At 39.1% G+C, this 16,578-nt stretch overlaps 1 protein-coding gene across 1 annotated transcript in view; it reads right to left on the reverse strand.

Annotated features, from left to right (window-relative positions):
• The window catches only part of LOC109912449 (ATP-binding cassette sub-family A member 13-like), a 268,159-nt gene that overhangs the window by 195,432 nt on the left and 56,149 nt on the right, over positions 1 to 16,578 (reverse strand). The window contains exons 11-13 of the mRNA XM_048608185.1: positions 14,844 to 14,974; positions 6,866 to 6,966; positions 536 to 721 (exon numbers count right to left, since the gene is read on the reverse strand). Of these exons, the coding sequence (XP_048464142.1) occupies positions 536 to 721; positions 6,866 to 6,966; positions 14,844 to 14,974 (418 nt within the window). The remainder of the gene's footprint in view (positions 1 to 535; positions 722 to 6,865; positions 6,967 to 14,843; positions 14,975 to 16,578) is intronic.

The raw sequence follows: 16,578 nt of genomic DNA on the forward strand, positions 1-16,578 counted from the left end.
CCTCTGATGCTGCCTGGCCCGCTGTGTTCCTCCAGCTCCACACTGTGTTATTCCATACTTGGCATGTTCTTTGACCTGTGTCCACTATTCCACAGTTTTTCTCCTTTGCTTCTCCTCATGCCTTGTGCAACTTAAGATTTCAGCTGCACAATGCCAATCAAAACCTAAGCAGATGCACCCAAAAAGGTTAAGGCAGTGTTGAGTCACTCCAAAATCCAGCACATACAGTGCCTTGCCTACTGAATACCTTATATGCATAAAGATTTAAAACGCACATATCACTTGCTTGCAAAAATTTTAGTCGGGAGGGGGAACTTAATTCTGGCAAAGTGTCATTTTAATGAGTATTCAAAGAGGTGAAAATATATGCAGCTAGTGTTGGGAGGCTCAATTCGCCTTTAAAATTCCAAGAACTTTATTGTAATCTTTCATCCCAATCTCGGGATTCTGATTTTCGGCCTTTTTTGCACCTGCTTTGCTTCCAATGAATTGTACTTATTTTCAATATTCTCCAAATAATTAAACAAGAACTCACAGCTTCAATCCAGCTCTTCATATTTGGAAAATGTTCCAACACACCCCAGGGTTCACTGGATGTTTGATGACTACAGATTATACTTGTTAAGGCTTCGTTTGAAATTAAGTCCTCTGATAAGTTGAGAACATCCCTCAACTTCAAGACCATATCACTGCATGTAACAGTTACATTTTGGGTCAAGATCTGCAAAAGATAGAAGACAGAAATTTCCAATTTTCAAAAGCAATATATCTGTTAAGCTAAACAAATATATTCTTCACAACCTCCAAGCATGTCGATATTTTACTTTGCTATCCCAGACACAAGATTATTTGAAAATGTATTTACAGGGTTTTTCTACTTAGGTCAATTATTTATAAAACTTTGAATATTATTAAACTTTGAATAAAGCTAAAAAAAAATGAAGACTTAATTCCTGAAAATGTGTTACTTGCAGTAAAATGAGGCCAGGAATGGGACCTACCTTTAGCCAAGGCCAGAATCAGGCAAAACCACCTTTTGCTCAGGTGAGATCAGAAACTCCCTCTTGACCAGGTTGAGACTGGGGAGCCACCATTTGCCAAGGCTGCAGTTGTGAGCTTTTGGCTATGGCCTGATGTTCCATCTAATGAAACCAGGGTGTGAGCACTTTCCAAGGATGTTTGGATATGTATGAATGGGAGGAGAAGGCTGCAAGGTGGTTGTATGGGAAAGAAGGGGTTTGCAACATATCTATTAGGGGGAGAAGGTGGCTATAAGACTGTTTTGGGGGAAGAAGGAAGCTGCTAAGATCGGTGTGAGTGGGGTAGGGAAAGCAGGCCAAAATGGAGAGGCAACCTGTCAACAAAGGAATACTCAACTACCTGGGATACAGAAAAGATTTAAATACATGAGGTAATGAACTCTTTACAAATGAGTATGGAAACTCCAGTTCACAGCATTTATGAATGACTGAATGAGGAAAGTGAATGTACTAATCACCAAGTTTATGGATGACACTAAAACAGGTGAGAACGTAAATAGCAAGGATGAGACAAAGAATCTGCAGAGCGATAGAGATAGACTAAGTGGCAATATAATGTGGGAAAATGTGAGGCTATGTATTTTAAAGGAAGAACCGAGCAGATGAATATTATTTAAATGAAACAGGACTACAGAGAGCCACAGTACAGAGGGATTTGGACATCCTCATGCATAAATCACAAAAAGTTAGCATCTATACTCAGCAGACAATAGGGAGTGTAAATGGAATCTTGGTCTTTATTTGAGACCCACACTTCCAATACTATGAACGGTTTTGGTCCCCTTATCTACGCAAAGATATACAGGCATTAGAGGCAGTCCAGAGCAGGTTCTCTCAGTTGATCCCAGGGTAAGGAGCGATTTTCTCATGAGGAGAGGTTGACCAGGTTGTGCTGTACTCTTTGTAGCTTAATGGAATGTACACATTATTGAAACAAATAAGATTATTAGGAATCTTGACAGTGTAGATGCGGGGAGGTTCCCTTTACAGGAGAGCCAAGAGCCAGAAGGCATATCTCAGAGTAAGAATCATCCACTTGAGGAAAAGATGAGAAGAATTTTAATCCCTCAGAGGGTGGTCAATCTGTGGAATTCATTACTGCAGAGGGTTGAAGAAGCTGTTTGTTGAGTATATTCATTGCAGAGATAGACTTTTTTTAAAAAAAATCGGTATGGGAATCAAGAGTTTTCAGGATAAGACAGGAAAGTGGAGTTACAGAATCAGAGTCATACAGCATGGAAACAGATCTTCTGATCCAACCAGTTCACACCGACCATGCTTCCAAACCAAACTAATGCCACATGCCTGTGTTTGGCCCATATCCCTCCAAAGCCTTCTTATTCATCCAGTTATCTTTTTTTTTTAAATTTTGTAACTGTACCTGCATTTACCACTTCCTCTGGCAGTTCATTCCACACATGAACCACTCTCTGTGTAAAAATGTTGCCCCTCATGTCCTTTTCAAATCTTTCTCCTCTCACCTTAAAAATGAGCCCTATTTTGGTACTCTCCTACCCGAGGAGAAAGACCCTTGCTATTCACCTTGCCTATGCCACTCATGATTTTATAAACCTCTGTAATAAAAGGGGGCATGAGAATACCTTGGCAGAGAGGATCAAGGAAAACTCCAAGGCTTTTTACACGTAAGTGCAGAACAAGAGAATGACCAGAGAACGGGTAGGGCCGATCAAGGATTGTAAAGGGAATTTGTGCACAGAGTCCAAAGAGATTGGAGAGGTCCTTAATGAATACTTTTCTTCAGTATTCACAACTGAGAGGGACCTAGTTGTCAAGGAGGGTGGTGTGAAACAGGCAGGTAGGCTAGAGGAGGTTGATGTTAGTAAAGAAGATGTGCTAGGAATTCTGAGGAAGTTGAAGATAAATAAGTCCCCCGGGCCTGATGGGATTTATCCAAGGATTCTATGGGAAGCGAGGAAAGAGATCGCAGGGCCTTTGGTGATGATCTTTTCGTCCTCACTGTCCATGGGTATAGTGCTGGAAGATTGGAAAGAGGCAAACGTCATTCCCTTGTTCAAAAAAGGGAACAGGGATAACCCCGGAAATTACAGGCCAGTTAGCCTTACGTCAGTGGTGGGCAAATTATTGGAAAGGGCTTGGAGAGACAGGATTTATGATCACTTGAAAAGGCACAGTTTGATTTGTGATAGTCAACATGGATTGGTGAGGGGTAGATCATGCCTCACAAACCTTATTGAATTCTTTGAAGAGGTGACCAAACACGTGGATGAAGGTGGAGCAGTGGATGTGGTATACATGGATTTAAGTAAGGCATTTGATAAGGTTCCCCATGGTAGGCTCATGCAGAAGGTAAGGAAGCATGAGATAGGGGGAAATGTGGCAGATTGGATTCAGAATTGGCTGACCCTTAGAAGACAAAGGGTGGTAGTGGACGGAAAATATTCAACATGGTGCTCAGTTATGAGTGGTGTACCACAAGGATCTGTTCTGGGTCCTCTTCTATTTGTGATTTTTGTAAATGATTTGGATGAACGAGTGGAAGGGTGGATTAGCAAGTTCGCGGATGATACGAAGGTGGGTCACGTTGTGGACAGTGCGAAGGGCTGTTCTAGGTTACAAAGGGACATTGATAGAATGCAGAACTGGGCTGAGAAGTGGCAGATGGAGTTTAACCCTGAAAAGTGTGAGGTGATTCATTTTGGAAGGACAAACTTGAAAGCAGAATACAGGGTTAACGGAAAGATTCTTGACAGTGTGGAGGAGCAGAGGGATTTTGGGGTTCATGTTCACAGCTCCCTGAGAGCTGCCACCCAGGTGGATAGAGTTGTTAAGAAGGCGTATGGTGTATTAGCTTTCATTAATAGAGGGATTGAGTTCAAGAGCCGTGAAGTTATGCTCCAGCTATACAAAAGCCTGGTTTGGCCACATCTGGCGTATTGTGTCCAGTTCTGGTCACCTCATTACAGGAAAGATGTGGAAGCGTTAGCAAAGGTGCAGAGGAGATTTACCAGGATGTTGCCTGGAATGGAGGGAAGGTCTTATGAGGAAAGGTTGAGGCAGCTAGGGCTTTTCTCTTTAGAATGACGAAGGATGAGAGGTGACTTGATAGAGGTGTACAAAATGATCAGAGGTATAGATAGACTAGACAGCCAGAGACTTTTTCCTAGGATGGAAGTAGCTTTTACGAGGGAACATAGTTTTAAAGTGAAAGGAGGTCGATATCGGGGAGAGGTCAGAGGTAGGTTCTTTACTCAGAGAGTGGTAGGGGCGTGGAATGCATTGCCAGAGAGGGTAGTGGAGTCGGCCTCATTGGGGGCATTTAAGCGGCTATTAGATAGGCATATGGATGATAGTATAAGGTAGTGGTGGAGGTTAGATAGACCTTAGGTTTAGGGTAAAAGTTTGGCACAACATTGTGGGCCGAAGGGCCTGTACTGTGCTGTACTGTTCTATGTTCTATGTTCTATGTTCTATGTTCTATGTAAGATCACCCCTCAACCTCCTACAGTTCATTGAAAATAGTTCCAGCCTATCCAGCCTATTTTTAGAACTAAAACCCTCCACTTCTGACAATTTCCTGGTAAATTTTTTCTGACCTCTCTTGACATCCTTCTTATAACAGGGCGACCAGAAATGCACATAGTACTCCAGAAGAGGCCTCACCAGTGTCCTGTACAACTTCAACGTGACATCCCAACTCCTGTACTGAAAGGTCTGAGCAATGAAGGCAAGTGTGCTCAATGCCTTTTTTACCAACCTGTCTACCTGTGACACAAATTTCAAAACATTTTGTGCCTGAACCCCTTGGTTTCTCTGTTCTACAACCTACCCAGGGCCTACCATTAACTGTATAAGTCAAATTCTTGTTTGTTTTACCAAAATGTAATACCTTTCATTTATCTAAATTAAACTCCATCTGCCACTTCTCAGCCCATTGATCCAATTGATCAAGATGTCTTTGCAATCTTAGACAACCTTCTTCACTGTTCATTATACCACCAATTTTGGTGCCATCCATAAATTTACTAATCATGCCTTCTATATTCTCATCCAATTGTTTATATAAATGACAAACAAAAGTCGACCCAGTATCGATCCCTGTGGAACACTGCTGGTCACAGACCTCTAGTGCGAGAAACAACCCTCCACCACCACCCTCTGTCTCCTACCATCAAGCCAATTCAGCTAGGATATTGGAATAGACTTGCTGAGCTGTATGGCCAACCTCTGCTCCTACATCTCATGGTCTCTTAGGCTTAAAGTTGCATAAGTTCAAAACTAAAATATTCCCAACAAAATGCAGTGAGTCTTACTGAAAGTATACACATAGTCAACTGTTAAATTTAAATCCAAGACGTCGTAAAATGTGCAGTAGCTGCCTGATTAAATTGTTCCAAAAGTTGCATATGCATGTGTGATGAAAAGCTTCAATCATGGCCTCAGCAGTCTGTGAAAAATATGTTTAGGATGATGACTTTTCCTATAACACCATAAGTAGTAGGAACAGGATAGGCCATTCAGTGTCTTGAGCTTGCTCCACCATTAAGTAGGATCACAACTGACCTGAAATTCCTCACATCCATTTTCCCACCCTTTCATTTCCCTTCAACCCCATGATTCTACTGCTGAACAACAATCTATCTCAGCATTAAATATACACAACGACTCTGTCCCCACAGCTCTCTGTGGCAAGGAGTTCCAAAAACGCACAAGCCCCTGAGTCAAGAAATTCCTTCGGATCTCAGTCTTAAATTGACACCGCTTTATTCTGAGACAATGCCCTCTGGTCCTAAACTCTCCTATGAGGGGAAACATTCCCTTAGCATTTACAATGCCAAGCCTTTTAAGAATCTTATTTATTCCAATGTGATTACCTCTCATTTTTCTAAACTCCGTTGAATAGAGTTGCCACCTGTCTAGCCTTTGCTCATAAGACAATTCTTCCACAGCAGGCATCATCCTAGTGAACCTTCTCTGAATTGCCTCCAATGAAATGATATATTTCTTAAATAAAGGAACCAAAACTGCTCATATTACTCCAGATATGGTCTCATAAGCAGAAGCATATATCAGTTATTTTGGAAAAAAACATTTGTTGCTAACTTATGACTGTTGTCTTGTACCAGCTTCGGTATTTTTTTTTTCATTGTGTGTTGTGCCCTTAAGTTTAGTGGAGATTTGATTATCATAGAGATATTGATCAGTTATTCTAAGTCTTTTTTCTGGGACAGTGCAGGTACCACACATGTCACACAAGTACAGAAATCATTGTTACTGGATAACAAAATCACCTAATTTATGAGTTAGTGAAAACTAAACAGGATCATCAAAACCGAAAAAGTAACCATCAAGTCAAAACGCAGCCCTCAAGAAAATCATAGAATGAGTTCTTGATAAAAAAAGATTTAATGCCTGAAAATAGTTGAGAATTGGCTTAGAGACTGATATTATTCAACAATGGAGAATACAGGAAAAATTAAAGCATTGAAATCATTGAGCAAAATAAACACTTGTCGGAACAATTAATCTGAGTTTGGTTCAGCATGAGAGATACTTCCATAGGGAACTGAGCAAAGGAACACATTTCTGATGTCAGCACTTGCATAACTGACTGCGACAGCTCTATTTTGAAAAACTATCAGACCTTAAGCAAGGTTCTATCATAGTCTGCTACAACAGGAATGCATCCAAACTGCAATGAAACCCACAGAATGTATTTCAAGGGCACTAAAAAAAATAAATTATCCTGCGACTGAATGTCCCAAGTAATACAGCCAGAATTACATTACAGATGCATCTCACTAAATCAGTTTTTCTGTGCTTTAATGCTGATTTCATCGATTTACCGTTTTCAGTTCTGTCATCAGGATATCAATATCCAATATCATCCGGTTCACAATATTCACTTGCAGGGTGGTAAACACCTTCTTCAGAAATTCAAAAGTAGCTGAAAGAAGATTTTTAAAAATGGTTTCACAATTTTACAGTAACATGAAGAATCAACAGATCGACAAATGGAAGTGTTGTCATAAAATTCATTTTGCTTTTACAGAATACTGTTCATAACCATTTCATAAATTTCATAAAGCAGTGCTGAATTAAATCCAAATTTTTGAAGAGAATCAGCAAAATGGAAAACAGAGTCTGATTCAAGAATTATAGATGCATTCTTTAACTCAGCTGCTACTTAGTTTCTAGTGCATAAGGGCTGAATGAATACCAGAATGATTTTTATATTATGGTGAACTTATAGGAATATACAAAATCGGTTTTTCATTGCTGATTATAAAAATTGGTTTTTCAGGTATTTTAACTTTCAACCTTATCATCAAAAACAAGAAAAAAATCAGGAGTACAATAGTACCTCAATAGGGAAAATCAGTAAAATGTATTTATATTTTGATTATCATGGAGAGGCATTAAAAAGTGTGTGCTCCAATCCAACATTAGATTCCATGATCACAAAATACTTTCAAGCCATTTTAAGGATAACATATATTTATGGTATTTGCAAATTGTTTGTGCATTGCAAAGTTTTGACTCAGAAAGTATACTTTTAAAAAGTTACGTTGTTGCACAGCATAATGAAGCACAAATATTTGAAGACACTGATAAACCTGAAATAATGAGTACTAGATTTAAGTATCATAATGTGCATTCTCAAGTGTGGTGAATTCTGGAACTTTTAGTAAATTTAAGGAGGAGAGATAGATAGATTTTTAATTTGTAATGAAGTTGAAGGGTTGTGGAGAGTGGGCAGGAAAGTAGATTTAAGGCCAATCATCCTGCATCTATCATGGCTAATTCACCTAGCCTGTACATCCTTGAACACTATGGGCAATTTAACATGCCCAATTCACCTAATCTGCCATCTTTGTTCTGTGGGAGGAAATCAAAGCACCTGGAAGACAGTCGCCCAAGAATGGAATCAAACCCACGTCCCTGGTGCTGTGAGGCAGCAGTGCTAACCACTGAGCCACCGTGCCACCCCTTACTTTGTGCATGAATCTTTTGTGCAGTGCCTTATCAAAAGCCTTCCGAAATTCAAGATTTACCACGTCTACAGAATCCCCATTATCCACTGTGTTTGTTACATCTTTGAAGAAATGTAGCAAATTAATCAAATGATTTAACCTTCATGAAACCACAATGACTGATTGATTGCATTTGATCTTCCACAGAAATGATGCTAAAAAGAAGTACATGCTAAAAAGTATGATGTATTTTTTGACTGTAAAATTCTGGCTTCTAATGAGGAGAATCATTCAGTGCAGTTATGCAACCATTCCATCATAAAATTATTTACTTCTGTACAAATGTTTTCAGCAGTAACAGCAATCAGCTTCACCTTACAATGGCTTCACTCATGGAGCATATTATGGTCAAAAATCACACGCCAGTTGCTTGTATTATTACACACTACAGTATTAAATTGATTGACCTATTTAACCATAAAGAAATAATGGTGAAACAGATAGACAATAATGATTGGTGCACAATTACAGTGAATAGAATGGTCAAAGGTTTCTTGTGGGACATTATTCATATTTTGTGTTCTTGACCTACATTATAATATCATCATTTCCTGATTTGGTGAGTAAGTGACACTAATATAAGTTATCTTGTCGCTTAGCTGTTTATTACTGTTCCAAAAATAGCATGCTATTCTTCCAGCTCCTCTCCCTCTCATCCAACACAAATTGTTTGCATGAACCGTTTCCTTTTAATAGAAGATTTATTGCTAATCAGTCCCATGATTTCTGCAACTGTGTTATTATTTAACATGCGTCAACAATTGCTCATTGCCCAATTTGTGTGTAATCGCTGACTACTATATTAAGAGCCTATTTAAATTTAATTTGACACCCAGGATTTGATTTGATTTCACATAACCTTATTTTGGTTCACTTGGGGAAGAGTTGAAGTAGCAATCATTTAGTTCATTTAATTAATCATCAATTTGCAAACATTTCGAATGCATTTTCTGATCAACAACTTGAGATCATTTCAGCAAAGTAAACACGAATTTAATACATTAATAAAAGGACATTTAATCTATTCATAGAAGGACATTTCAGACAAATATCAAAACATGAATTTTCCAATTCTGGCTTAAGAACCCGTCCACCAGAACATACAACCATATGAATCCGAAACAAGAGGAAGCTATTCAACCTGTAGAGCCTGCTCTGCCATTCGACAACTCATCAGATTGTAATCTCAAATCTGCATTCCCATCTACCCCTGATAATCTTTCAAGTCATTACCTAACAAGCATTAGAGGGAAGTCAACTTGTTGACTTCTTTACCTCAGAGAGTTGCTAAGGTTGGATCGTTAAGTATATTCAAGGCTGAGATAGACAGATTTTTAATTATATTCAGCACTAGTCGGAGTTAGAGATAGATCAGTGTGTTTGACATGCAAAGAAAGGGCAACACTCTCTGTGATATTGCTATTGTATTCATGTTTTTTGTGGTACTTGCAATTCGAGCCATAGATGTCAGCTGCGCCTCAGCCGCTGATCTTTCCAGTGTTGAAGAGCACCAGTAAAGGGCTTAGGTAGCCAAAGAGACTACTCCTTGTCAAAGAGTCTAAGGGTCATTGCACAGGGGGTACCAGCATCATTCCTTGCCACTACAGCCCCTCTGACCGAGAAATGATCCCTGATGCAAAATCCTGTGACATTGGGTACTATCCCACCGGGCACCTCCATGACAATGATGGAAGTCACAGGCATTTCAGCAGGACGCAAGTACAATCGAGCAATTGGCTTCACCTTACCATCAGCTACAGGAGAAGCACCTCATGTGAGTGTGCAGCAACAAAAGGCACCATGCTAGTAGTTGCACTGGAAGAGTCACAGTACTTTTTCATATGATTTATACTGTTGGGATAACATTAGTTAATGACATTGATCAATCTCCGTGGCATTAATATTGGGGTGCGGACTGAAAGGGTGAGGGCAGAACTGTGATCTGAGGTGGTTCAGGGACCCATGTAGGGTCTTTTGTAGATGTTTTTCCTGTTATGTTAGTGTTGGTGGTGAGAGTGACCTCATGTTCCAGGTCCATAAATGGAAGTGGGATTATTTAAATAAGTGTGCTTGCTGGATGTTTTCCTATGATGGAGATTGTGTTTAACAGTCATCTGTCCTAGATCTGGGAATCATTCAGTTGTCATGTTGCTGAATCAGCAACATGCTTGTGGTCATGCCAACCTGAAGTTTGGCATGAGGTTAGGGAATGCAGAATTTGGGTCTCCATTGCATGAGTGTCAACCTTATCTTTCTGTATTTCCTTCAAGGACGATGGGCCAGTCCCTCCTCTTATTCTATCTCAAGGCTTCTTTATATAGTCATGCTGTGCAGTGAACCCGACAAGTCAACTGTATTGTGCATAATGGCTGGCTTATGGCAGAGGGCACCAGAAATCAGTCAAGGCTATGGAGGTACATCTTATAGATTTTTTGTATTTGTACACAGGATGTGGGCATAACCGGCTAGACCAGCATTTATTGTCCATTCCTGGTTGCCCTTGAGAAGGTGGTGATGAGCTGCCTTCTTGAAACATTGCAAAATGGAAGAAGAGGGGAGGTCTAGGCACAGTCACAATATTATTAGGAGGAAGTTCCAGGATTTTGAACCAACATCAGTGAAGGAACAGTGAATTAGTTCCAAGTCAGGTTGGCAATTGGCTTGGAGGGAATCTTGCTGATGGAGATGTTCCCATGCATCTGCTATCCTTGTCCTTCCATGTGGTAGAGATCATGCTTTTGGAAGGAGGTGTCCAAGGGAGCCTTGGTGAATTGTTGAGGTGCATCTTGTAGATGTTAGATGTTTCAGCTATTGTGCATTGTTTACGGAGGGACAGATGTTGAAGATGTTGAATGTGCTGTGAATCAAATTGACAATTTGTCCTGTTTGATGTGGAGATTGTCATGTGTTGTTCAAGTTGCATTCGTTCAGGCAAGAGGGGAGTATTTCATTACACTCTTGACTTGTGCCTTTTAGATGGTAGATGGGTTTTGAGGAGTCAGAAGGTGAGTCAAACATTGCAGAATGTCAGGCACTGTAGGGGGTGGAATCAACCAAACATCCTAGCTTGAAAGAAAGTTTGGAGATTGCAGGAGAGGTGGGACAAGAATAAGACATGGTGCCAGTTTGGATATCGTGGGGATGTGGACATGACGTGATCAGGGAGGATGATATTAGGAGGAGTGGACATTATGGAGGGGCGATAGTTAATTGACAGTGGTGATCAATTCTCTAGAACATGTTGTGCATGGACTTCTTCTGGCCCACAAGCCTTGCTCTAAAGGCAATTACCTCATAAATGTCACGATTTTTATCCGACTTTAACTCTTCAGTATCCTGAAGACCAGAAATTCTGGGGTGCCGTGTGTTAAACATAAAAATACATCGAAAATGAGCAGCAAGTTGATCAACTACCTCCCCTCCACCCAACCAGAACCTGTTGTGATGTAGACAGATTGGGATTGGGTTTGAGAATTCTTAAACTGTTATCTTCCCACCAACACTTACTCACATTTCTTTGCAGATTAAAAGTTCACCCAATGGGCCCCAAAAATGTAGACTTGAAAGAAAACTGTACCGGTTAAACATTAAATATTTTATGCTACAAAACCCAATTTCAACTACTACAGTTTTTCTGACTTTGAACCAAACTAAACGACAATTTCACCTTCATAAGATACCAAGAACTGTTTACCCCCTACATCAAGAAACTATTTACTCTTCTGAAAAAAATTCATGTGTGTTTCGATTCCTTAAACCACAAATTTGCAATTTATAGAGAGATAGAGAGATATTACAGTCTGAAAAATATCTCCTGTTTTAAAGGAAAAAGTGCTTCTAACTTTTGCCAAATTTTTAAGGTACCTATCATATTTATGAATTAAGTCCAGAGAAATATCATTACACTGTAGAGTCTTTAGATTGATCTTAATCTCAACTGAAATGTTTACAATTTTCTGTCATCTTGTATTTTTCTCAAATTCAGTAGCACCTCAGATTCACCAAAAAAAAATGATCATGCCCTAGTTGAGAATGTTAATTTCATTCCAAAGCTTTATGTTTCTTTACATATCACATCCAGTACAGGTCTTCTGCCAGAAGTAGTTCTGCACTTTCGCAGTTGTGGTATTGTTATATTATATTGTTAAATAAATCGAAAACTGTAAAGATTATTTGACATTTTTAATAAGAAAAGGGAGATTGATGAAATCAGCAACCAAAATTCATGGCTGTCAACCACTTGAACAGGCATAGTCCCTTTTAATTTCAAAGCCATTTTATTCTAAATGATAATTGCTCATTTGCAAATGTGTTGGACGAATGCACAGAAAGAAATCAGCTGGAATAGAAAGGACATGAGTCACTGCATCATCTCTTGTCTTTTCTCTGTGCACTTGCCATTGTAACAAATAACACTAGATACTAGACATTGAAACCAGTTCATTATCAAGCATTATCAGTTAAATATAGGATAAAGCTTCCTTATTCTGTTCCAATAACAAAACCTCATTCATAACCTCAGCAGCCCAAACCAACTAAACTAAGATGCTGTTCTTTCATATCCTTTTTAGGGGCGGCACGGTGGCACAGTGGCACAGTGGTTAGCACTGCTGTCTCACAGTGCCAGAACCTGGGTTCGATTCCACCCTCAGCTGACTGTCTGTGTGGAGTTTGTACATTCTCCTGGTGTCTGCGTGGGTTTCCTCTGGGTGCTCCAGTTTCCTCCCACAGTCCAAAGATGTGCAGGCTAGGTGGATTCACCATGCTAAATTGCCCGTAGTGTTCAGGGATGAGTAGATTAGGTGGATTACAGGGGGATGGGTCTGGGTGGGATACTCTGAGGGTCAGTGTGGACTTGTTGGGCCGAAGGGCCTGTTTCCACACTGTAGGGATTTTATGATCTGTAACTCTAACTATTCTTCTGAAAGGCATCACTAATTGTTAGTGAATTCAGTACAGCTTTTTGCTCTAGGCCCAAATGCATTGGATTGAATATCCTCAAACTAATTTAACGCAGAACTCTCACTGTCAACAGGCATTTAATCCATCTGAGTCAGAATCTGAAGGTGAAAGGCCAATGTCTACACCACTGCACTATCCAGTCACTTTAAACATTTTACTGACATATTAGCAAGATGTAAAACCTAATAAACCTTATCACATTCTGAATTCATTTCTAGACTGTCAGTATAAATTAAATTTTAATTTATGATGCTAAATTATAAAATTCATGGAACTGTATTCCACTAAGTATTATTGAAATAAAAAATCCTTATGGAAAACCAGAAATGTGTATACTGTACACTCTGTACAATTTGAAACATCACTATTATACTGCTTTGTCTGGGATTTGAAAAAAAACACTGCTGTGGCTTCTGAGCAAAACAGAATTAATTTAGTCACAAACATAAACTGCAGAAGCTGTGCAGAATCAATACACTGGATTTTAGATCCACTTGTCAAAACCATTCAGGATCTTATACACTTCAATCAAGTCACCACTCCTCTTCTACAGTCCAGCGAAAAAATGCCCCAACCTGCCCAAACTCAACTCATGAGACAAATCTGCTCATTCCAAATATCAATCTGAATTGCCTCCAGAGAAACACAGAAAAAAGGAGCAGAAATCAACCATTTGGCCCTTTGTGTCACCCAATGCGATCGTTACTGTTCATCCAACTCAGAACCTGTTCCTGCTTTCTCCTCTTTGATCTTTATCTAATTCCTACTTGTATTTTATTGCAATATTAATAAAGCTTATGTTACTAAGTATAATGTTTCTTTCAATGTCATATTATCCTTATTAAGTCATAGATGATGCTCCCTTCTCAAAAATACCTCTCTTTGTCACTGGAATAAATCTTTGCTGAGAGTTATTAAACATCTCCTTAAATATCTGTCTTGCATCTCTACTGTCCTACTTTTTAAAATAATGTTCCACCTCAATTGATCCTGCTTTGCCTTCATCCATGAATAAGTAATTATTTTTCTTCACATTAAATGTACTGTTCTTACATTCACACGTTTCTTCCAACTGAAGATGAAATTTTGCCAAGTTATAATCATCATTCTTCAGACTCTGGAGAGTCTCAGTGCACTCAAAACATTGACTTTCTTTCTCAACAGATGCTACCTGACCTGCTGAGTTTTGATAGCATTTTCGGTGTTTGTTTCCAAATTCCAGCATCCACAGTTTTGTTTTTAGTAAAAAGTGGAGGACTGATCCAAACTGGTCAATTAATATTCCTTCAATTTATTCAATATCATTAGCAAAGTGATGGAAGTAATTGATGGAAGTGATAATAAGCAGCACCTACTTACTGATACTAGGTTGAACTCCACCAGGATTAAATAGTTCCTGGCCTCATTACAGCCTTGAAGCAAAACAAAATTGCATTCTAGCAGTGAGATAAGAATGACTCTCTTCGACATGAAGATATTTCAGTGAATGTGAATTCTATAAAGTTGTATGCAGTTTGGCAGTCCATTACAAAACCTGAAGTGTGAAGTATACACAAAAACTCATAGCAAAGACAATAGAATAATTCAAAATTGTAATCTAATCTGGTAATATACTGGTAATAGAACATTCACTAGTTGTGATATCATTTGAACCTGTCAATTAATTTTCAATTAATTAATTTATCATTTATTGTAAGTGTTCACTGCTTCCTATTTTACTCAACGTATGGTGTGCCACTTGATTAGTTTGGTCAACAGCAGTTTAAATCCCAGAAATGTTCATGAAAGACATCCATTTCAAATTTAAGAATTCTAAGAATCCTCCTACCTCGATCAGCATTCCATCTTGCAATAATGAGGTTTCTGAGTGACTTATCTACCATAAGCATGTACTTGATTTGAGGCCACTGTTTCAAAGACTGCACATTTTCCTGAAACCTTTCAAGGTACTTTTGTGATCTGCAAATATAAATACAGCATTAAACTCTTCTCAAATGGAACATGAATGTATATTAGTGTGTTAACGGTTTTTTTTGTCAGTGACAAAAGTTTAGTGGAAACACATACACCCAACATAGATGTTATGTTGACAGATCATTCAGTCAGTCCAAGTTGCTGTGGCAACAGGCACCTTTTACATGCATGTTGTAGACTGGAGTTGTAGATAATGATGGCACAGATTCAAACTTTCTTTCATGGCTGATCAGAAATCTCTACCACTCTTACCACCTGCCCTTAGCATGTATTACAAGGATTGCAGGACAATGAAAAACCTGCTTGGCTGTGTAATAAACCTTTCTTGAACATCAAGTCCTGGTGTGGGGCTCACAATCCACTTCTGGTTCAGTAACAGGGATGTTCTACGACTTCGTAGAATCAGTATACATTAAAGTCAGTTTTAAATTCTGCTGCTGTCTGGTAATACATCCCTTTCCTTCATGGGTTGTAAGAGTGCAAGATCTAAAACACCGAAAGGTCAGCTCCTGTTGCAACAACAACGGGACTTCCTTCCCAATCGTCATACAATTTTCACAGCACTAGACATCACACATATTTAGTTGATTTCTTGAGGTGTCTGTCTCAACATTGAAGTCAGTCTGGAGGTACAAATCAAATCTTAAAATTTACATTTTACTCAGCAAATGGTTACAATTTGGAAAGTGTTATCTGACAGCGTGATGGAGATAGATTTAAACATGACATTCAAGGAGAGTTGAGTAAGTATCTGATGAGGAAAGAATTGTAGGGCTCAAGGGAAAGGCAGGGATGTGAGATGATCTCAGTTGCACTCAATTGCTGTTGCCGACATGAGCCAAATGACCTCCTTCTGTACTGTTAGCAAAGCATGATTCCCCGGGCTGGATTTTATAGCCCCTTGTCAGGCATGTTTTATAATGGAGGGACATGTAAAGTATGATGGGTAACTAGTTCAGCTTACTGTCCACTCCCAAACCATTTCCTAAAAACAGTAGATAGTTGGCATAAAAAACAGCAGCCTGTTCATCATTTATTAAGAAATAAAAATGGGCATTAATCCTCTAATAACTGCGCTGTTTCCTCACACTCTCTTTGCCACCCTCACCTCCTCTCATTTTGCTCCAAATCCCAGCTGATCTTTTCTCCAGTTTTCTTCTCTTCCTCTTCTCATAAAGCCACTAAATCATGCTGCATTACAGTTCCATGGGCAGCACTTGCCCTCCATTAACTCATCTACATGGCTATAATGTGCGAGCCTGAACAGGTATGAGCAAGCAGCCTTTTCAACCGTGGAAACATCAGAACTAAATCCCAGTCCTATCTTTTGCCTATTTTGCTCATTCAAGCAAACCTTTAACAGGGATAGGTGCTCAGGAAAATCCTACCCAATTGTTCACTTTTTAAATTTGGATCACAATAGCCAAATTTATTGCTTCTCAATGCCTTATTAAAATTGGTCAACTCAAAGATGAAGACAGTAGCCATCTTATTTACATGACTCCAATACCCCATAATCTTAGGGATGTATACTTTAGGTTGCTATTTAAATTATTTCTAAGACAAAATACCAGGTTTAACCTTTATCA

Source organism: Rhincodon typus, chromosome 2 (genome assembly GCF_021869965.1).
Source record: "Rhincodon typus isolate 14 chromosome 2, sRhiTyp1.1, whole genome shotgun sequence".
Taxonomy (NCBI): domain Eukaryota; kingdom Metazoa; phylum Chordata; class Chondrichthyes; order Orectolobiformes; family Rhincodontidae; genus Rhincodon; species Rhincodon typus.